Source organism: Dermochelys coriacea, chromosome 3 (genome assembly GCF_009764565.3).
Source record: "Dermochelys coriacea isolate rDerCor1 chromosome 3, rDerCor1.pri.v4, whole genome shotgun sequence".
NCBI lineage: Eukaryota > Metazoa > Chordata > Testudines > Dermochelyidae > Dermochelys > Dermochelys coriacea.
In genome coordinates this window covers 16,427,179-16,450,868 of record NC_050070.1, presented here as the reverse complement: position 1 = coordinate 16,450,868, position 23,690 = coordinate 16,427,179, and the positions used below count along the sequence as shown (strand labels likewise).

Below are 23,690 nucleotides of genomic sequence, written 5' to 3'. Positions count from 1 at the left end.
AGTTTAACCCTGCCTGGAACCAAGAAAGGATCAAACTTCCTTTCCTTTCCAGCACTCGATTTGCAATGGTACAGCTATGCCGATAGCTGAAATTGAGGCTAATTCCCAGCGCAGAGAATCTGGTATCATGATTTTGTTGCTGTTGTTTGAGTACCCATGTTAGTACCCTTCCCGGTAAGGACTATGCCCAGTATTTACAAATGCAGCCGCCTGAATATAGGCTTCTAAATCCATATTTAGACACTGATCTAAAAAGAGCCTGATTATTTTTTTTAAAGACACTGAACACCTGTAGCACCCATTGATCAGTGCTTTTGAAAATCAGGCCATTTATCTTTAGGTACCTAAATGTAATGCAGCACCTAAATGTAGATTGAGGAAGCTAACTTAGGCACCTAGCTGCACAAATTTGGGTTTGTATTCCTGCCTTTTCTTCCCTAATGTGAAAGTCAGATGTCTGGCTCCTTCAAAACCACAATAACCTCATGTCTGTGATCTGTGTTGTCAGATATAGAAGTAAAAGCAATAACTATAACAAAGAACAATTGCAAAGATTCTGACAAACCCCCTTTTGTGTGTCCAATCAGATTGGAAAGTAAGTGTGTGTGTGTGTGTGTGTGTGTGTGTGTATGAGAAAGAGAGAGAGAGAGAGAGAATTTAGTGATGGGAAAAACACCTTTACACACTGTGAAATTACACATAAAACATAGACATGTTATAAAAATATTAACTGTTATGCACATATATCACTAAGGCGTCACCATCATCAAGTTCACCCAAAACAGTAACAATGTATCAGCTCAGCTGAAACACATCCAGATTGTCAGTTTATGAAAGGGAATAGTCAATCTGCAGCCAGGCCCCAATCAGGGTGTGGATCAGCCACAGCACACCACTACCTTCTGCCCCTCCACTCTGTGCTTGTGAGATTTCAAAACTGCCAGTTTAGCCTGCCTAGGTAAAAAAATTGGTCAAGCAGAAGCTAGGCTGTGGGCAAGCACTGTATATCCCTGCCAGGATAAACTGGGGCCTGGAGAAAACTCCTCAGAAGGCAATGAATAGCTGTCACAAAAATCAAAAAGAGGAATCAAATAGGGGAAAAACTGAACCCTCCTATCTGAGGCCAAACAAAAGGGTCACTGTGCAGACACCTGTGGGGATATGGCTCACAAAGTGATTGGCTGTTGTAATGCCATGCAAGATCCATCACTGCAAGTCTCCCGAGTGCTTAGGGATAATTCAGTGACACCTCTTCTCTGCAAGGTCTGTGGTATATTATTTGGATGAATGAGGAAGCTCTGTCTAGCCCCTGTTAGTAATTCTTGGTGTGAATCAAATCTCTTAACCAATGGGATCAAGCTTTCTCTTTTTTTTTTTTTTAAAGAAAAGGAGTACTTGTGGCACCTTAGAGACTAACAAATTTATTTGAGCATAAGCTTTCGTGAGCTACAGCTCACTTCATCGGATGCATTTGGTGGAAAATACAGAGGGGAGATTGATAAACACACAGAGAACATGAAACAATGGGTTTTATCATACACACTGTAAGGAGAGTGATCACTGAAGATGAGCCATCACCAAATGGACACAAATCAGACGTCAAGAATTATAACATTCAAAAACCAATTGGAGAACACTTCAATCTCTCTGGTCACTCGATTACAGACCTGAGGGTGGCTATTCTTCAACAAAAAAATTTCAAAAACAGACTCCAAGGAGAGACTGAGGAATTGGAATTAATTTGCAAACTGGATACAATTAATTTAGGCTTGAATAGAGACTGGGAATGGATGAGTCATTACACAAAGTAAAACTATTTCCCCATGGTATTTCTCCCTCCCACCCCACCCCCCACTGTTCCTCTGATATTCTTGTTAACTGCTGGAATTAGCCTACCTTGCTTGTCACCATGAAAGGTTTTCCTCCTTTCCCCCCCCTGCTGCTGGTGATGGCTTATCTTAAGTGAGCACTCTCCTTACAGTGTGTATGATAAACCCATTGTTTCATGTTCTCGGTGTGTGTGTATATAAATCTCTCCTCTGTTTTTTCCACCAAATGCATCCGATGAAGTGAGCTGTAGCTCACGAAAGCTTATGCTCTAATAAATTTGTTAGTCTCTAAGGTGCCACAAGTACTCCTTTTCTTTTTTCAGATGTTCTTGTTAACTGCTGGAAATAGCCTACCTTGCTTGTCACCATGAAAGGTTTTCCTCCCCCCCCCCCCCCCGCTGCTGGTGATGGCTCATCTTAAGTGATCACTCTCCTTACAGTGTGTATGATAAAACCCATTGTTTCATGTTCTCGGTGTGTGTATATAAATCTCCCCATTGTATTTTCCACCGAATGCATCCGATGAAGTGAGCTGTAGCTAAAGAAAGCTTATGCTCAAATAAATTTGTTAGTCTCTAAGGTGCCACAAGTACTCCTTTTCTTTTTGCAAATACAGACTAACACGGCTGCTACTCTGAAACCTGTCATTATGCAAGGCACTGAATTTAGCTGTATAGAGTGGAAATCTGTCAACTTCATGAAAAAACTCGCATAGATACAGACAGACATCATCTTCCTCTCCAAATGCAAACCAGATGGACATCATACCAAAAGGACTGAAGGTAAAAAATCCATTACAATCTACATACCACACAGACTATGCTGACAGCTTGTGCCACACACTCTCAAAGAAACTGCGGAACCATCTGATCAACATCCTCTACAGCAAACAGGGAAAGATTAAGAATGAGCTCTCAAAACTGGATACTCTCATAAAGAACCAAACTTCCACACAAACTTCCTCATGGCTGGACTTTACAAAAACTAGACAAGCCATTTACAACACACACTTTGCTTCTCTACAAAAGAAAAAGGACACTAAGCTATCTAAACTACTACATGCCACAAGGGGCCACAACAGTGGTTCCCGTAACCCACCCAGCAATATTGTTAATCTATCCAACTATACTCTTAACCCAGCAGAAGAATCTGTCCTATCTCGGGGCCTCTCCTTTTGCCCCTCCACCCCCACGAACATGATACAGTTCTGTGGTGACCTAGAATCCTATTTTCGACGTCTCCGACTCAAGGAATATTTCCAACACACCTCTGACCAATACATTAACCCACAGAGACCTTCCTACCAACACTACAAAAAGAAGGATTCTGGGTGGACTCCTCCTGAAGGTCGAAACAACAGACTGGACTTCTACATAGAGTGCTTCCGCCGATGTGCACGAGCTGAAATTGTGGAAAAGCAGCATCACTTGCCCCATAACCTCAGCGGTGCAGAACACAATGCCATCCACAGCCTCAGAAACAACTCTGACATCAGAATCAAAAAGGCTGACAAAGGAGGTGCTGTCGTCATCATGAATAGGTCGGAGTATGAACAAGAGGCTACTAGGCAGCTCTCCAACACCACTTTCTACAAGCCATTACCCTCTGATCCCACTGAGAGTTACCAAAAGAAACTAGAGCATTTGCTCAAGAAACTCCCTGAAAAAGCACAAGAACAAATCCGCACAGACACACCCCTGGAGCCCCGACCTGGGGTATTCTATCTGCTACCCAAGATCCATAAACCTGGAAATCCTGGACGCCCCATCATCTCAGGCATTGGCACCCTGACAGCAGGATTGTCTGGCTATGTAGACTCCCTCCTCAGGCCCTATGTTACCAGCACTCCCAGCTATCTTGAGACACCACTGACTTCCTGAGGAAACTACAATCCATTGGTGATCTTCCTAAAAACACCATCCTAGCCACTGTGGATGTAGAAGCCCTCTACACCAACATTCCACACAAAGATGGACTACAAGCTGTCAGGAACAGTGTCCCCGATAATGTCACGGCTAACCTGGTGGCTGAACTTTGTGACTTTGTCCTCACCCATAACTATTTCACATTTGGGGACAATGTATACTTTCAAATCAGCGGCACTGCGATGGGTACCCGCATGGCCCCACAGTATGCCAACATTTTTATGGCTGACTTAGAACAACGCTTCCTCAGCTCTCATCTCCTAATGCCCCTACTCTACTTGCGCTACATTGATGACATCTTCATCATCTGGACCCATGGAAAAGAAGCCCTTGAGGAATTCCACCATGATTTCAACAATTTCCATCCCATCATCAACCTCAGCCTGGACCAGTCCACACAAGAGATCCACTTCCTGGACACTACGGTGCTAATAAGCGATGGTCACATAAACACCACCCTATATCGGAAACCTACTGACCGCTATTCCTACCTACATGCCTCTAGTTTTCATCCAGATCATACCACATGATCCATTGTCTACAGCCAAGCTCTACGATATAACTACATTTTCTCCAACCCCTCAGACAGAGACAAACACCTACAAGATCTCTATCATGCATTCCTACAACTACAAAACCCACCTGCTGAAGTGAAGAAACAGATTGACAGAGCCAGAAGAATACCCAGAAGTCACCTACTACAGGACAGGCCCAACAAAGAAAATAACAGAACGGCACTAGCCATCACCTTCAGCCCCCAACTGAAACCTCTCCAACGCATCATCAAGGATCTACAACCCATCCTGAAGGATGACCCATCACTCTCACAGATCTTGGGAGACAGGCCAGTCCTTGCTTACAGACAGCCCCCCAACCTGAAGCAAATACTCACCAGCAACCACACACCACACAACAGAACCACTAACCTAGGAACCTATCCTTGCAACAAAGCCCGTTGCCAACTCTGCCCACATATCTATTCAGGGGACACCATCATAGGGCCTAATCACATCAGCCACACTATCAGAGGCTCGTTCACCTGCACATCTACCAATGTGATATATGCCATCATGTGCCAGCAATGCCCCTCTGCCATGTACATTGGTCAAACTGGACAGTCTCTACATAAAAGAATAAATGGACACAGATCAGATGTCAAGAATTATAACATTCAAAAACCAATTGGAGAACACTTCAATCTCTCTGGTCACTCGATTACAGACCTGAGGGTGGCTATCCTTGAACAAAAAAACTTCAAAAACAGACTCCAACGAGAGACTGAGGAATTGGAATTAATTTGCAAACTGGATACAATTAACTTATGCTTGAATAGAGACTGGGAATGGATGAGTCATTACAAAGTAAAACTATTTCCCCATTTTATTTCTCCCCCCACCCCACCCCCCACTGTTCCTCAGATGTTCCTTGTTAACTGCTGGAAATAGCCTACCTTGCTTGTCACCATGAAAGGTTTTCCTCCCTCCGCGCCCCCCCCCCCCCGCTGCTGGTGATGGCTCATCTTAAGTGATCACTCTCCTTACAGGTTTCATAGTAGCAGCCGTGTTAGTCTGTATTCGCAAAAAGAAAAGGAGTACTTGTGGCACCTTAGAGACTAACAAATTTATTAGAGCATAAGCTTTCGTGAGCTACAGCTCTCCTTACAGTGTGTATGATAAACCCATTGTTTCATGTTCTCTGTGTGTGTATATAAATCTCCCCACTGTATTTTCCACTGAATGCATCTGATGAAGTGAGCTGTAGCTCAGGAAAGCTTATGCTCAAATAAATTTGTTAGTCTCTAAGGTGCCACAAGTACTCCTTTTCTTTTTGCAAATACAGACTAACATGGCTGCTACTCTGAAACCTGTTTTTTTTTTTCTCTCTTGATCTCCTTGTGTTGCAACAGTAGCTTGTTAGGAAACCAACTTACAATGTCCTAAGCTTTTCACAATGTTACCAATACCCTACCAGGATCAATCAGTTTTTGTTGACAAAACTGGCTATACAGTCTATTGGAATTTTTAAGGTGCTAATCCATTAAACAGCTATTCTGGGTTTGGTTTTGTTTTTCCCCTTAAGACTTAAATTAGAGATCAATAAACCTGTGGTTTAGATTATACTAGCGGGGAAACCCTTCCTCTCTTCTGCCGGGTGTTATCACCACTAACACTGAACCTGCTGTCCCAAGCATCCCTGGCTAAAGCATCCTAAAAACAATTCCTCCTGCTTAGAAATTTCCACTCAGATGATGAGCCAGAGAACTCTTGCCCTGCAAACAACCACCTGGATATTAGGCACCTTTCTCTTGGCCTCAGAAATAGCATAAACGATTCCTCTGCTCTTATGCAATGTCTTGTCTGTGGCTATATTTTGGAGAGGTTTTTTTTCTGAGGTATTGTCCCTACTATAGTCTCGGTTGGGTTGTTATTCTTGAAGGGGCTGGTAATTACTGTCTAGTTTTAGGAAATTCCTTTGTTAGGTGTATGGATCTTCTAGTCCAGGGTTTCTCAGCAACCGGTCGATGGACCTGCGCTGGTCCCTGGCAGAGTTTAGGAAGGCTGCGAGCCAGTGCCTGGTATCGCAAAGCTTGACAAACACTGCACTCGTGCTCTCTGGTTCAGGTGATTGCAGCCGGGATCTGTTCCCCCTCTTCCCCCGCTTCTGGCTTTCCTCAGCTGATCTGTGGGGCAGCCCCTGCTTGGGATGCTACATTTATATTAGTGCAAATGGGGGGGGGGGATACTCTATTTAACCACCCCCCCCCACGCACACAGTGGAAACAAAGGTTTCAGAGTAGCAGCCGTGTTAGTCTGTATTCGCAAAAAGAAAAGGAGGACTTGTGGCACCTTAGAGACTAACAAATTTATTAGAGCATAAGCTTTCGTGAGCTACAGCTCGCTTTGCATCCGATGAAGTGAGCTGTAGCTCAGGAAAGCTTATGCTCTAATACATGTGTTAGTCTCTAAGGTGCCACAAGTCCTCCTTTTCTTTTTAGTGGAAACAAAGCAACTGAGCGTCAGGGTCCTAACGCAGGGCGCTGCGGGACAGAGCAGCGGTGGGAGCGGGTTTCACCAGGCACAATGGGCAGGTACCCACCATCACTCCCCAAAGTAGGAACCCGGAGCCCCTTGGACCTCGCCCTCTCCGCTCCCCGTGCCCCCCAGAGAGGCACCGCTGTCCCAAGCAGAAGTGCCGGCAGCCAGCCCGCAGCTGCGGCTCCCCGGCACCGCATCCCCCGCAAGCCGCGGGGCGCGAAGCGGAGCGTGCCCCAGCCTGGCGGGGCCCGGGAGACGGTTCCGAGGCGGCCGCAGCCGCCTCTTGCCAGCGGAGCGCAACGCCCTAGCGGTGAATGGGGGATCCCGGGCACCCCGCCCTGGGAGGGGGGGTCCCCCCAGGTTTCCTCCCACTCCCTCTGCAGGGATAGCTCAGTGGTTTGAGCATTGGCTTGCTAAACCCAGGGTTGTGAGTTCAATCCTTGAGGGGGCCATTTAGGGGATCTGGGGCAAAAATTGGGGATTGGTCCTGCTTTGAGCAGGGGGTTGGACTAGATGCCCTCCTGAGGTCCCTTCCAACCCTCATATTGTGATTCTTTTAATGCCCGAGGAGCCTTCATTTCCCTGGGATCCCTCCCGCGCTCGCTCTCTCTCTCTCTCACCCACACACCAGCCCCCTGCCCCGTGTGACCCTGCTGGATAAACGCACTAAAAATAGACCCCCCCCCCCCGCAGCCATTTCCAGCCCTCCCCCCTTTCTCCCGTTCCGCCGCCGGGGCACACGCTTAGCGCGGCTCTCCCTTGGGCGGCTGCACACAGGGGTGGAGGGGAGCGGGAGCGCTCCGGTGCTGCAGAGCCAGGGCCGATCCCAGCACCCTGCCCGAGCCTCCGTGGCGAGAAGGGGGGCGACGCTGCTTAGCTGGGGGAGCGAGCGGGGGGAAAATAACCCGGGCGCCACCCTGTCCCCAGCGCCCCTCCACCCGCCCACACACGCGCGCCCCCCACGGATCGATCTGGGGCTGCCTTGCTGCAGTCGTGCAAAGGAGTAGTGGGAGTGGGGGGGGGGGAGGGAGGGGGGGAGGAAAGGGGAAACGGGCGGGAAGGGGGGGGGGCAAGGAGCCACACATGTCACATGTGCTTTCGAAGACGCCCGGGAGCCTCTGCAAGCTGGATGTGGTGGAGGATGCTGCGGCAGGTGATCCACAGAGGGCTTCAGTCGTTTTGCTACAAGCTGGGCTTGTTCGTGAGCAGGCACCCGGTGTTTTTCCTCACCCTGCCCGCAGTCCTGACCATCATCTTCGGCTTCAGCCTGCTCAACCGCTTCCAGGCGGAAAGGGACCTGGAGAGGCTGGTAGCCCCCAGCCACAGCCTGGCCAAGATCGAGCGGAGCTTAGCCAGTAGCCTTTTCCCCCTGGAGCAGTCCAAAAGCCAGCTCTATTCGGACTTGCACACCCCGGGGAGGTATGGCAGGGTGATCCTCCTCTCCAAACCAGGAGGCAATATTTTGCATCAGGCTGATGTGATCCTGCAGATCCACCGAGCCGTGCTGGAAATGAAGGTGAACTACAAAGGCTATAATTATACTTTTCCCCATCTGTGTGTGTTGAGCAATCAGGATAAGAAATGCGTGCTGGATGATATTATTTCAGTGCTAGAGGATCTGAGGCAGGCTGCCCTCTCCAATAAGACAACAGCCAGGGTGCAAGTGAGCTATCCCAACACTAAATTAAAGGTATGCTCTTACTGCATGCTTTTGCCAATTAAAGAGGCAGCACTTCATTTCTTGTCCTAAACAGCAACCAGGGAACCATAATACGAAGCATTAAAACGGATGCATTTCCTTTTAGGGGCGGGGAGGCTGTGGGTTGAGGGGAACAAATGATGAGAAGCATTCAATGAAGGAACCAGCGTGAGACCCTGCCCTAGTATCTTTAAGGGTTAATCCATCAGAGCAGAGGATGGGGTGTGTGTGGGGATGGGGGAATCTATCACAGTTTGTGGGGATTGATCATTGAGAGTTGGGGTGCAAATGTATCTTGATTCCCTATCTACAGTCCCCAGCTGGCATGCCGGAATCATCCACCTTTAACATGGCCAGAGAAGGGTTTCCTCAAATACATTGTAAGCTCTTGTCTCTCACTGACTCTGTAGGTGTGGTAGGAACAGCAGAGGATTTGTACTGTTTTGATTCCAGGTGTCCTGGCTTTTCTTTTTCTTCTTTACCTGCATGCATAGGAGGGGGTGGACATTTTCTCCCAGTGTGAAAATAATTAGCACTGCCACTGACTGCTGGGCTGGAGTATTGGACGGATCCCATCAACAAGAGGTTTCCAGCAAAGGCAAAACAAGGCAAAAGGCTAACCTAAGTTTCAGTCTCGCCAATGGAAGTAATATACATTCCGCCCAAAACACCTGCCCATTTTAATGCTATCTCCCCCCACATAGTGTTTTCACCTCTGGTGTGTTTTCTAGGCTGCTTGTCGATTAGTAGAACTTGTCTGCTCAGAGCAAATAAGACGTAAGGTCTTCAGGAGGCTGGTGAGAGAAGTTTCAGGGATTTCTGCCAATGTGACTCCTCCAGGAGGCATTGCATTATCTGCAGGAGTTACCTAGTCAAGTGTCACAGAATTACCTAGCGCATAGTTACTCATGGGTCAGGTGTAATCCCACAAAGGGAAAAAAATGTCTTACGGTCTTTCTTCAAAGACGTTGAGGCTTCTAGTGGATTTTTGTTTCTGCCTTTCGTTGGAAGACATGCATCCTGGGGTGTGGAGGATGGTAGAGATTTTTGTAACTACTGGCCAGACCCTGAAGTTATTACTCTGCCCTTACTTTTTATTTCTTATTTATTGATAACTATACAAGACACCAAGGTAAGACCAGTCCTTGCCTTAAAGAGTTTACAATCTGAAAGAGAGATGGAGATTTGCCTTATTGGGTGTTTGTTTCAGTAAAAACTATCTAAGAATTTGGTTCAACACTGTCTCCTGTGTCAAAAAAAGTTTCTTAACAGGAGAGAGGTCGTGGCTGGAGTTGAATTAGGGTTGTGTGAAGATGAAAAAATGTCCTTATTTGTGTAAGCACTGCTCTGAGAGAACCCTAGGGACATCTAACTGAGCTTGGCAAAGGAGTTCAGGGTGATCTGCTGTCTCTCTTTCCCAGAAGGTGTCCAGAGTTCCTGCTCTAAAAATAAATAAGGAAAAAAATAAAAATTGCCATCTGCTAGTGACTGAACCAAATACATGTAACGAATGAATTCTAAACACTGGTAAGGACTTTCACAGAGCCGAAAGGCCTGACCCTGAGAGACGCTTCGTACCTGCCAAGCATCTCTAACTCCCAAGGAAGTTGCCAGGTGCTCAGCATTTCTCAGGTGAAGGAATTTATGCTCCTTAGTCTCTAGCTTTAAACTTGGACAGGGCAGGGGGCAGGAGCTTTCTATTCACTCGTCAGTACTTGGCTGTGGGAAATGAGAATCCCTGACTGATTGTATTAGAATCAAGTGAATTAATTATTGTAATTGCTTGTTATTTGTATTAGGGAAACTCTGAAAAAATCCACTTGGGCTAACTTCTGTGGAAGAAGAGCGTTTCCAGTGTTTCTGAAACAGCTTTAAACAATCCTTCGTGAGCAAAGTTCATGGTCCCTCAGAAGTGCAGTTTGTCAGTGCTGGTTCTCTTTCTATCAAGGGCTGGGTTGTAACCTCCCAGCCTGGCCTGAGTGATGGGTGGTGCATCGCTGTGCCATCCCAGGAGCAAACTAGGGAGGTAGTGGACTCAGAGCCATAATTCCTCCTCTGCCATCTTGTGCTATAGTAGGCACTTTACCCCCTTTCATGGAGCAACTTTACTCTTCGACTGTGTGCCCAGTTACTTTGGCCTGCTTGTAAGATGGGAGAAAAGCCAGTTGCTACTCCCTCTGCCTTCTTTACACCCTCCCTACTCACTGGCTTGCATTGGGGGAGTATTGACTGAGTAGCCACTGCTGCCCCAGAGTCACAATCTAAGCAAGGCTGATTTGGGACCAGCAGTGCCTTTGCTTCCTCAGACTCCCCGGAGGAAGGGCTGGGACAATCTAGGCCTGTGAGGATATAGTTCTTGAGTGTTCAGTGTATGTTTACAAACAAACACTTTGTACAGTGTGTCCACTTAGCTAGATCACTGCCTGGATGTTCAGTACGGGAGAACAACGCCCTAGGAGCCTGGTCTCAACGTGATTATCTAGCACATTGTCAGAGGCTGGGGGGGGTTTCTATTTTTTGTATTGCTTTTCAATGAAACAGTGAAGTAAGCAGGATGTGATGTGACCCAGCTTACTGAATACAGAACAATGGAGATCTAAACCCCTCACACCGAACTGGATCCTGCTCCCCTGTTGTACTCACAGCCCAGCCTCCTACTCCTGTAAACTTCCAAGGCAGCCAACGAAGCTGAAGCCAACGGGAGAAAGGACATTAGGTTTTAGCCCGTTGGTGCCAATGGACTTTTCCCTGGGCAGTGATTACAGGTAGGACTCTGTGATCACTCCTCAGATTGGCCAGATTGCTTGTAAAAATTATACCACTTATCTGTGAACCGGAAAGATGTGCCCAGTGTCTTTATTCTGTTGCAGCCAATAGGTGTGTGCCAGCCTGAGTTTGCCTGAGAACTTGAATGATGATCTTCCTCAGATGCAAGCAGGGTTTGGTTTTGTCAGAGGGCTTCAGTGGTCCCTGTAATCTCTGTCAAACAGACCCTTGTGAACAGCACAAATTTCCATCCCTTTCTACCGATGAGTCTAGCCTCCAGCGGGCCTTGCTTTTTCAGACTGAGCTAAGGGTTGACAATGAGTCAACTCTTGCTAAATCCATGGGCTTCAGTGGTCGTTTTGTGTGAATAATTTGAGCGGGATTTTGCTCCGTCTCAGTGAACAGTCTCAGTGGTATGGCCTGTCTATTCTGGAAGCAGCTGGGTAAAATTGTTGAGAAGCAGCACCAGGCAGCTTGGGAGGTACAACCAAAGAGCTGGGATTTTCCTTGCATGAAGTCGTTTTTATGTGTCCACACCCCTACTGTAGTATTTGAGGGCCTCACATTCTTTAACATATTTATTCTCTTCACACCACTTCTGGCAGATAGGGCAGTGCTATCATCCCCATTTTACAAAGGGAGAACGGAGTCACTGAGAGACGAAGGCCCAGGTCCCAGTGGGACTTGGGTACCTACATCCCTTTGAGGATCTGGGTATAAGTGAGTTGCCCAAGCTCACACAGGAACTCTGTGGCAGAGCAGGAAATCCAGCCTGGATCCTCTGACTCCCACAGTAAGCCACCATTGTCCCAGTTAACTTCCAATTAGGAGAAGGAGCAATTAAAAATGTCTGAGAATATTTAAAATGAAATAAAATATTAAACTGGATAGAAATACAAGCACGGAATGTTACTTTGTTGTTTTCTTTGTATCTTTGTTTTCCAATTTCTCTATCAAAAGACTCTCTCTTAGAATTTCTTACGTATTTAACATCAGATTAAACATCATTTAACTACTTGGCACTGGTCAAATGGTTCCTCATTAAAAAGATTTTTGGCAACCCTGCCCTCAGTTATATATTTGTCATTCCTGATCACTAGGTTAGATTAGTTCCCCATAAAGCAGCCGTTCTGATAACTGTAACTCAGATAAGTGGAGTGTTGTATGGGAGATTGTGTTCAACCTCCCTATCTCCTCCATTGCTCAAGGCGGTGCTCACTTCATATCCCTAAGTGGTTTCAAAATGCTACGGGTGCCGCTGTGGAGCCAGATTTTCACATGCTTAGCACTCAGCAGCTCCCGAGGCACTGCTAATAGCTGTCCCGTGAAAGGAGCTCAGCTCCAATTGTGTACCAGGAATCTTCCTTGCCTGCTGTTTCCCAAGGATTTCCTGTGATTCCGGGGGCCCAAGCCACCGCGAAGGGGTGGAGAGGAGAGCATGGCCCCAGGCAAAAAGAGCTGAACATGTTGCTCCATTCTGAGGAATGGTACAACTTGCAGGCTTCTCCTGGTTGCCTGGGAGCTCCAAGCATTGGGCTTCCCCAAAGCACTGTCCCTCCCGCAACAGTTCCCCTGGGGAAGTGCAGCTGCTTAGTGCACCTGGTACCCTCAGGCCCAGCTGAGCCCGACACCTTCGAATTCTGTAACATGCTTTAAGGCTCATGGCAGCTGCTATATAAATCAAATCATCACAACAAAATCTGAATGGGGAGGCGATCCTGGATTCAGAAGAGGAAGGACAGAGGTAGGGGACAGTTTTAATCTCATCCTTTTGGATCAAGGTGTTTCTAGGAAGGGCATGAAAGTAGGAGGTGGACCGTTTGCTGGCAACAGCAAGTAACTTCACTTAAGTTCTCCTTAGGCTCTAGAGACTGGGAAAACTTAAAAAAAAACCCTCACCTGCTCTTCAAGCTGCCTTTCGGCATGTTTGCAGCACTAACTTTAACCCCTCCGGTATTTGATCAAAGAGGCTGAGAATGTCCATACTTCCCTGCTGGCATGTGAGGGCAGCTCAGTTTGGCAGCGGTGGTGTCTGCAGCAGGTTAATTCTGCCCTTGCTAGTAGATGCTATGGCAGTTACAAATCCTGGAGTGCAATAGTGCCAAGTGGTCAAGCAGCCTTATTGCTGGATTCAAGTAATAAGCATTTCTGGGGGGAGTGGGGGAGGATAGGATAGGGGTCAGTCTGTGCAACAAAACAGGTACAAAGATGAATCATAGAATTATAGACTTTAAGGTCAGAAGGGACCATTATGATAGTCTAGTCTGACTTCCTGCATAACGCAGGCCACGGAATCTCACCCACCAACTCCTGTAACAAACCCCTAATTTATGAAATTCCCTACCTGGTTCAAGACATCACAGGATCATAGATTAGGCCAGTCCTTTTTCTTGGGTAGGTTAGTCTAGCTTCATGCCCTAGAAGAGAGAGAGGCCAGATACGCAGTGCTGACTGAGATCCGATGTGGAGAAATGTAACCTGGATCAGAGGTAATAATTGTGTTCCGGCAATCCCGGGGCTGCTCTAAATGAGGCTCCAAGGGGCTGTTCCATTGCTGGGGTAAAGGGATGCTCCAGTCATACCCCCCTTTCTCTCAGGGAGGCCAGGGGCCAGGAGGAGGGATGCCATAGAGACCCTACACTGGTAGTGCACCACCCAGGGTTCCCCTTTATGCATAGGGAAACTGTTTAAGCCACTGAAATAGACCCAAGAATTAGGCCCTTAATTTTAGCATTTTTACCAAATTCAGTGCAAGGAGGATGTGGCATTTTGATACTGACACTCTAAGTGCTTTAGCAAGTGCTTTTCTTGCTCATAACTCTGTGTACTGGATAATGAGGGTTCCCATGTCTTGATTGCATTAATTTTCACTGCTTAGTGGTGTATGAAAGGAGCTGTACAAAATAAAGTAGCACTGTTGTACTAGAGAGAAACACACAGAGTGGAGCATAGTTTCCAGAGTTTTCTTTTAACCATAGCTTTTTCCAGACAGAACTGTTTTGTTACAAACATGTTGTTTCAATCACATCTCTGGAGTGAATTTCATTCTTGTCATACCAGGGCCGGATTTCACCTGTTCCGTGTATTTATGACTTATTTCTTTCCCTTTAAAGTTCAAATTAGTTGCTAGAGAGACAGCTGTGAAGACTAAAATTCTCTGTGTATTGATAGCATGGGTTGTAGCAATGCAAGACCTGCTGGAATACGTTAGCCCTATTCTGGAAGGACAACCTTTTGGGACATTTTAGTCTTCATGTCGACTCAGTCCTTGGCCTTTCTCTGTTTGGCAATCAGGAGTCTAATTGGTGCCAAATATATTATGACAATAGTTAACCTTATTATTGTTTTTTAAATACAATATGTGCTTTGCAGGTATGTAGGAAAAAAGGACCTTGTCTCAAAGGTCTTACTGGTATCTGACAAATAATATAGCACTGGGCAGTGCAAGGCTGTGTGCTCTAGTGGTTTGGCCACTGGCCTTGGAGACATGTGTTCAAGTCCCATCTCTGCCACTGACTTATTATGTGACCTTGGGCAAGTTGCTTCACCTCTTTAAACCTCAGTTTCCCTTTTCATCTATTGTATTATGTCTTTAGTCAGTAATCTCTTTGTGGCAGGGAGGGTCTTGCGTTTGTACACAGCGCCTTTTATCCCAGTGAATCCCAAGGCTCTGTGCACACCAATTGAGTGAACAGCGAGAGTCACTCTGTGCACTTCAGAAAGGTTGCACCTTCAGGGCTGAAAAGCAGCTCTTGTTTTAAACAACAGAGAGCAAAAAGCTACACAACAGCTTCGGACATGAAGTGAAGGTGCCACTTGTAACAGAAATGAAAGGAGGAGCTTATGTGGACAGGGAGAGTACAAATGGACGGGTCACTTCCTGGGAGGATGGTATTGGTGGCCCGTGATATACAGGAGATCAGAATAGATGATCTACTGGTCCCTTCTAGCCTTAAACTCATGACTAAGAAGCCTCCTGATCCCCTTATATCTCTGTCTAGCAGCTAGACACTATTGAAGTCCCCTGTGTTCTCCTTCTTATTGCACTCTGGTGTGCAAGGCTCACACCAGGAGGATCATGGACAAGGAAGAAGCATCTGGGCAGGCATGTGGGGGTGGAATTCAGCATGCTGAGGAGGGAGCAGGGAAAACACTGCGTCTGAGCGCTAAGGAAATCTAGCTGGCAGAATCTCTCTTGGACATGTTCCTGAGGTGTGTCTCTGAAGTGGTCCCAATGCAGGCCAATGTCTACTAGGCGTGAATGACCCTCAAGTTAATATCGGATTAGGACATTGGGGAACTGGACTAGGTGCCTCATGAAAAGTGCTTCGAGGTCTTTAATGATAATGAGGCATCAGGATATCGGTTTTACATCTCATCCCAAAATGGGACCTCAGAGAGCACGCCCTGTTGAGGAGCCAGCTCAGGAGTGGTTCAGGGGGATTGGATTGCAGCTCCACTCACACTGAGGCTATGCAGTTGCACGAATTACAAAGAAAAATGTCTTTGTTCTCGTAACGGAGATTAACAAATGCAGCCAGCCTGAGTTCTCCGTAATGCTGCACGAATACAAATAAGAACCAGAAAATGTCCGTGAATGAGATAGGTACAAAAGGGTAAACCTCCCCCAAAGCAATATAAAGATATCTAGTGTGCAGGATGTAAAGCTAGAGAGCATTAAGAATGGCTGGTAGGTGGGAGGCTGTGATTGGGTGTGGCATTGGCTGGAACATTGAAGACTGGACCACGCTGTATTTATATTACTGATAGAGCTGGTCAGAAACACTTGGGCAAAAACATTTTCTGTCAGACAGTTCAGTTCTGCTGAACTTGAAACTCTTTGTGATATCATGTTGATTTATGCCCAAATTTTGTTTTAACAGAACCACCCCTTCTACCTCAGAAAAGTTTTGACAATGTCAAAACATCCCATTTGAACATTTTATGAATAAAAACGATGTCATTTTTTAATTTCCAATGATGTCTCATTTAGCTTATTGAAATGTAGTTTCATATTATATCTGACAATGTAGTATAAAAATTATCGCTGTCAAGGAATTAAAAAATTAATCACGATTAAAAATTAATCGTGATTAATTGCACTGTTAAACAATAATAGAGTACCATTTATTTAAATATTTTGGATGTTTTCTACATTTTCAAATATATTTATTTCAGTTACAAAACAGAATACAAAGTGTACAGTGCTCACTTAATATTTATTTTTGATTACAAGTATCTGCACTGTAAAAAAACCAGAAGAAATAGTATTTTTCAATTCACCTAAAATGAGTACTGTAGCACAATCTCTTTATCATGAAAGTTGAACTTACAACTTTTTGTTTTGTTTTTGAATGCAGTCATGTAACAAAAAAATCTACATTTGTATGTTGCACTCTCAGGACAAAGAGATTGCACTACAGTGCTTGTATGAGGTGAATTGAAAAATACTATTTCTTTTAAAAAGAAAAGGAGTACTTGTGGCACCTTAGAGACTAACAAATTTATTAGAGCATAAGCTTTCGTGAGCTACAGCTCACTTCATCGGATGCATTCCGTGGAAAAATATAGTGGGGAAATTTTATATACACAGAGAACATGAAACAATGGGAGTTACCATACAGACTGTAACAAGAGTGATCAGGAAAGGTGAGCTATTACCAGCAGGAGAGCGGGGGTGGGGGAAACCTTTTGTAGTGATAATCAAGGTGGGCCATTTCCAGCACTTTACAAGAACAGTGGGAGGGCAAATAAACAAGGGGAAATAATTTTACTTTGTGTAATGACACATCCACTCCCAGTCTTTATTCAAGCCTAAGTTAATTGTATCCAGTTTGCAAATTAGTTCCAATTCAGCAGTCTCTCATTGGAGTCTGTTTTTGAAGGGTTTTTTTGAAGAATTGCCACTTTTAGGTCTGTAATCGAGTGACCAAAGGATTGAAGTGTTCTCCAAATTGTTTTTGAATGTTATAATTCTTGATGTCTGATTTGTGTCCATTTATTCTTTTACGTAGAGACTGTCCAGTTTGGCCAATGTACATGGCAGAGGGGCATTGCTGGCACATGATGGCATATATCACATTAGTAGATGCGTAGGTGAACGAGCCTCTGATAGTGTGGCTGATGTGATTAGGCTATTAGGACCCTATGATGGTGTCCCCTGAATAGATACGTGGACACAGTTAGCAACGGGCTTTGTTGCAAGGATAGGTTCCTGGGTTAGTGGTTCTGTTGTGTGGTGTGTGGTTGCTGGTGAGTATTTGCTTCAGGTTGGGGGGCTGTCTGTAAGCAAGGACTGGCCTGTCTCCCAAGATCTGTGAGAGTGATGGGTCATCCTTCAGGATAGGTTGTTGATCCTTGATGATTCGCTGGAGAGGTTTTAATTGGGGGCTGAAGGTGATGGCTAGTGGCGTTCTGTTATTTTCTTTGTTGGGCCTGTCCTATAGTAGGTTACTTCTGGGTACTCTTCTGGCTCTGTCAATCTGTTTCTTCACTTCAGCAGGTGGGTATTGTAGTTGTAAGAATGCTTGATAGAGATCTAGTAGGTGTTTGTCTCTGTCTGAGGTGTTGGAGCAAATGCGGTTGTGTCGTAGAGCTTGGCTGTAGACAATGGATTATGTGGTGTGGTCTGGATGCAAGCTGGTAATAGCTCACCTTTCCTGATCACTCTTGTTACAGTCTGCATGGTAACACCCATTGTTTCATGTTCTATATGTATATAAAAACTGCCCACAATATTTTTCCACTGTATGCATCCAATGAAGTGAGCTGTAGCTCACGAAAGCTTATGCTCTAATAAATTTGTTAGTCTCTAAGGTGCCACAAGTACTCCTTTTCTTTTTGCGAATACAGACTAACACGGCTACTAGTCTGAAATCTATTTCTTTTGTTTATCATTTTTACAGTGAAAATATTTGTAAGCAAAAATAATATACACTTTGATTTCAGTTACAACACAGAATAAAATATATATGAAAATGGAAAAAAAATCCAAAATATTGAATAAATTTCAATTGTTATTGTATTGTTTAACAGTGCGATTAAAACTGTGATTAATCGACAGTCCTAATAAAAAAAGGCTAAACTGAAACATGTTGATGGATCAGAAATGTATGTCGTTTTTCAGCATTTTCCCTTGTGGAGAATTTTGAAATGCTCTGATTTGAAATGAAGCCAAATTTCAAAATCCTTCAGCAAACAGAATTTCTATCCTCTGCCCAGCTCTAATTACAGGGGTGCCTAGAGGTGTTTGCACAGCTAGGTGCTGTGCAAACACAGTGTAAGAGTCCATTCCTGCCCTGAGGAACTTAATAGTATAAAGAGATAAGACAGATAAAGGGGGAAACAAGAGTGTGGAGAAGTGAAGGGTCTTGCCCAGCCCCACACACTAGAACCAAGAATGGAACCTGAGACTCATGCCTCAGGCTCGAACAGCCTGGCCTCTGGATCATGCTATCAGTTGCATATTATTATTGTTTTCCCTCCAAAAAGGTGGCTGCATTTCCTGTTGGGCTGTGTGATCCCAGAATATAGTTTCTGAATGAATTAATGATTGTAAAGCGTTCTATAGTCCCTTTGAGACGAAAGGTGCTGTTAATGTCATTTCATTCTCATTATCCAACTTCCCCAGGCAGGACGATGCCCGAGTCTTCACCCTAGAGCACCCTTTCCTGCACCCCAAATAACCTCAACTGGTCATTTAGCAATGAAGTATTAATGGCAGTAAGTCAGTAGCATGTCTTCATTTTCCAGAATGGTTTCTTAGAGTGAGTTGTGACCAATTAATTAAATACTTTATCAAAGGAGAGCTGAGCAGCTGAATATTCATTTATAGTTTTGCTAATAGAAGCCATAATTGGCTTTGCTTGTGTCCTCGACTTCCTTCATTCACAAACGTTCTGCTGAGTGAAATTTTGTTCCGAAGGATGTTCACAAAAGGCAAAAGGATCATAAATATGAAATATGCTCAGGAGCGGTTGTTTACTTCATGCTTTTGTGTCCATATGGAAAAGCTGTTGCTTGTTAGGAATATTTGTGTGTTATTCTTTGGGAGCATTAATGTTTCCCCAGTGGTATTTATTCCTTCACTAGCATTAAGATTCCTGTATGTTACTGATTCTCCGTCTATCACATAGGAACTAGTTGGAACACAACAGATTTAGCATTGTAAATTACATCAGAAGCTGCCATCAGAAGCATAGAGACAAGAACATTTCAGATTATTTACGAATGTCTCCCCTGCCCATTCTTTCCCTAGGCTCCAAGATTAGTTCAAGCATTAAGCTTTACATTTATCACAAAAAATTCAGGCGTTTTCCAAGCTTAGGATGCCCCACTCTCCTCAGCTATTACATTATGTTTCAGTTTCAAAGAGAATGTAATTATAGACACTTCTCCTAGGAGAATCAGGTTTGTTACATTATAACTTCTACCACCTTTTCTCTTTGTGTGCATTTTCTTCATCTGAGGGAAGGAATCCCAGAAGGTAAAAAAGTGTTGTGTAAATTCCAAATCTTATAATTGCATAGGCATAATGTTCTTGTCACAGCAGGTTCATTGAGAAAGGATGGCTGAAATTAGTCTTCTGTCATTTCTTACCAGCCCTGAATATACTCAGAACTGTCATTCTTAAACTGTGAGTCTGGCTTCTTTGTGGAGGCCCCAACCTTTCCCTGAGGAGGCAATAACAAGCGAAGGGAAAATAGATATGGAACAGGGAACACATTTTCTCTTGCTGCATAATGGTCAAATAGGATGTAGCAAATGGCCCAGAATGGACAGTTGATGATTTTGCTTTTGCTGAAATTTGTGCAATGAAGTATGGCCCAGGAGAACACATTCTCCTAATGTAGAGTGCAAAGCTTAAGAAATCAATTGATTTCAAAGGGAGCTGCACACATAAAAACCTTTGAGGATCTGAGAGAGAAAGGTAGGTGAGGTAATATTTTTTATTGGTACAACTTCTGTTAGTGAGAGAGACAAGCTTTTGAGCTCACATGGAGCTCTTCTTCAGGTGTGGGAAACTAACTCAGTGTCACAGCTAAATACAAGGTGGAAAGATTGTTTATCATAAGTAGTTAACACATTTTCAGGGATCTTTTGAGGTGACCTCGATCTTGGCCTACATTCTTAAACTATCCTGTCTATGGGGCCAATTCCACCTGGCTCTTCTCTGTACCCATGTGGGGGGAAACATGTATGCAGCAGGACTCCTGCACATCCCATGGAGTTGAGGAACAACAGTCATTGCATGTATTGAGCTGTGGAGAGGAGCCCTAGAGAGGGGTTTAGGGTCAGAAGATGTGGTGTATGGGTTTTAGAATGGACCTTCCTATTATGCCTGTGACCCACATGCACCCTTCCCTCATGCTGATTACTCCTGATCCTGGCAGAGTACATTAATCATCCTGAGTAAGTAGGTGGGGGTGCATGGAGGGTCTGTAGCCTGCCAGTATATGGGTGCAAAATTAATCTGTGAAAGCAACAGTTAAGGGAGAACCTCCAGGGAGTCAGGAATTGGCCCCACTCGTTTACTTTGAAAACAAAATAACTCTTTAAAAAATAATGTAAGGAGACTTCTTTGTTCCTCTTCAGGGGAGCTCTGGATGTATTCTCCTAACTTGAAGGAGGAATGTTGTGGAAAAGCTTGATAAATCCAAGCCTAGCGGGTTCCAGAGTTTTTCTGTTTTCATTGACCATCTCCTGCCTTTTTATCATATCACCAAAGAAGTCAGAGACATAAAAGGCCTACGAAATTCCCTAGCCAATACAGGACTGCGAGGAAATCCTAATTGAAAAATTAATTCAAATTGGCTTGCATAGGAAGCCTGTCATGTGGATTGGAAACTGGATAAAAGACTCCTAAACAAAGAATCATGATAAAGGGCAATGGATCAAGTTTGTGGGAAATATCTAGCGGGGTACCTAAGGGATCAGTATTGTGTCTGGTCTTATTTAATATCTTCATTGATTATCTGGAAGTGGAAGTGAATAGCACATTAATGAAATTCACAGATGACATTAAAATGGGAGGAGTTGTGAACACCAGCTGTGTCAGAGAACTTATACAAAGGAGCTTGGAGTGATTAGAAACCTGGACAGAAAATAACAAAATTCACTGAATGGCTTTGTCTGCCCACTGGTGAGTGTTTGCACTGACAGAGCTCTCGCCAATCATTATCCTAGAACTATAGGGTTACAAGGGACCGCAAGGGTCAGAATTTGTTGTGTCTAAACTATCCAAAACACATGGCTATCCAGCCTCTTTTTGAAATCCTCCACTGAGGGAGCTTCCACTACTTCCCAAGGCAGTCTGTTCCATTGTCCTACTGTCTTACAGTTAGGAAGTTTTTCCTGAGATTGAATCTAAATCTCCTATGCTGTAGTTTGAGCCCACTGCCTCTTGTTCTGCCCTCTGTGGCAAGAGAGAACAACTTTTCTTTTAACGAGTTAGTCTTCACAACCGCACTGTGAAGCAGAGTTGTATTATCCCAATTATTCAGATGGAGAAACTAAGACAGAAAGTGTAGGTAACTTGACAAAGGACAACAAAAGAATCTATATTAAAGCTAAAATGCTGTAGTCCAGTGGATTAGGTTTGGGACTATGACAAGGAGACCTTGGTTCTGTTTTGGGCTCTGACACAGGAGTGCTGTGGACGCTGACCACTTCACTTTTCGGTTTCTGCTTCCATCCTCCTTTGTCTGTTTAGAATGTGAGAACTTTGGGGCAGGGAGTATCTCTTACATAGTCTCTGTGCAGTGCCTAGAACTCTAATAATATAAGTTATCATAGAATCCATGGAGCCAGAAGGGCTTGGGTCAGAACAAGGACTTGACGAACTCAGAATCTGGACTCAAGGGGATGGTGTGGCTCCACCTCACCACAAGGCGAGTCACTAACAGAGAAAGACTCCCATGTTACGTCCCCATTTTACACATGGAGAACTGAGGCACTGAGAGGTTAAGGCCCAAATCCTCAAAGGTCTGTCGGTGCCGAACTCCCATTGATTCATTGGAAGTTAGGCACCTAAACAGCTGTGACAATCTGGCCCTATGTGGTTTGCCCAAGGTCACTCAGGAAGTCTGTGGAAGAGCAGGTGTTAAAGCCAGGTCTCCTGTGTCCTATGGTTGTGCCCTAACACTAGAAAACCCTTTCTCTAAGTGGTGCATAGATTTTGTGCTGGCTGTTTTACAGGAGTCAAAATCACCCTGTGTGCATTGAGTCCTACGCAGCATTGGCCCTTAGAGATGGGCTGAAACGAAACTTACAGATTGGAACATTTCATAGACTGTAGGATATAGATCCAATCCACACTTTTCCATTTGGGAGCCCATCCCTGACACAATGAATGTTATCATTCACCATTCATCACCAGCAACATGTTCAGTGCTGAGACACAAAACTAATGATGGTCCCTGTTCCAAAGAGCTTACATGCTACAAGAAAAATACAGGGTGAAATCCTGCTCTGTTAAATGAATGGAAAAACTCCTGTTGGGGCCAGGATTTGATCCAGAGAAAAGATGGGAAATGCTCAGAAATTCAGAGGTGGGGGTGACATTGTGAGTTGTTTGGTTACAAACACAAAACACATCGTAGAAGAATGATACACAACACCCCATTCAGACCTTAGGGGCAATGTTGGTAGTTAGCTTTATAAGAGAGTGTGTGTGTCCTTAAAAAGTGATCTGAAAAGAGGTTATGTTCAAGCAAAAGCCCCAAGCCTGAAATCAGAGCCACATGGGGGACCTTTGCATACACACAGACCTCACTGAATTTAAGAGGGCTTTGTAAGAGTATTGGTGGTGATCCAACTGCAGGATCAGGCCTCGGTTACATTTCTGACAACCCATAACTTGTTTAAATGCCCCCCCCCCAATGTTCAAGATACATGTTAAGAAAGTGAAAACAGACATCTGAAATGAGACTTTTATTTGGCTATCTCTGATTATAAAGTGGCCAAACTCATTAAAAACCAGTGTGTGTGGGGACAGGGAATACTCCTGGGTAGAGAACCTGTACTGCTATGCCAAGTTTGAGACAAAAAAAAAAAAAAAAGAAGAAGAAGAAGAAGAAAATGAACAGCTGACTAATTATCTCCTAAAAAAGGGATTTTCTGCTGGAAGTGTTAACAGCCTTAATTATAGCTGCCTTGCCCATTTCCTGTTGCTGCTTTCTGAGGTAACATGAAAAAGATGGCTCCCTGCAAAAAGTACAGGCTAATAGAGTCTATAGTAAGGGTTCAAAGGTTGGGTTTGGATAAGCATCTACGCTTTCCTATGCTTAGCTGAAAGTTAACCTCAAAACCTCTTTTTTCTGGAAATCTTACTGTATTATGCTTTCCTGCCTGACTCTCAGTATTTCCTTGCTTTTTTTCTCACCTTTTGATAAAGCGTTATCACGGTATTTTAGTATTTCTGCTTCAGCTTCCAGGA

At 44.6% G+C, this 23,690-nt stretch overlaps 1 protein-coding gene across 2 annotated transcripts in view; it reads left to right on the top strand.

Moving 5' to 3' along the window:
- Positions 1 to 7,879: 7,879 nt before the first annotated feature.
- PTCHD4 (patched domain containing 4) overlaps positions 7,880 to 23,690 on the top strand; it is a 120,406-nt gene continuing 104,595 nt past the window's right edge. The window contains exon 1 of one of the 2 annotated variants that reach the window (XM_038396727.2): positions 7,880 to 8,305. In XM_038396727.2, the coding sequence (XP_038252655.1) occupies positions 7,880 to 8,305 (426 nt within the window). Of the gene's footprint in view, positions 8,480 to 23,690 lie in introns of both variants that reach the window. The other variant, XM_038396726.2, reaches the window with a different exon arrangement.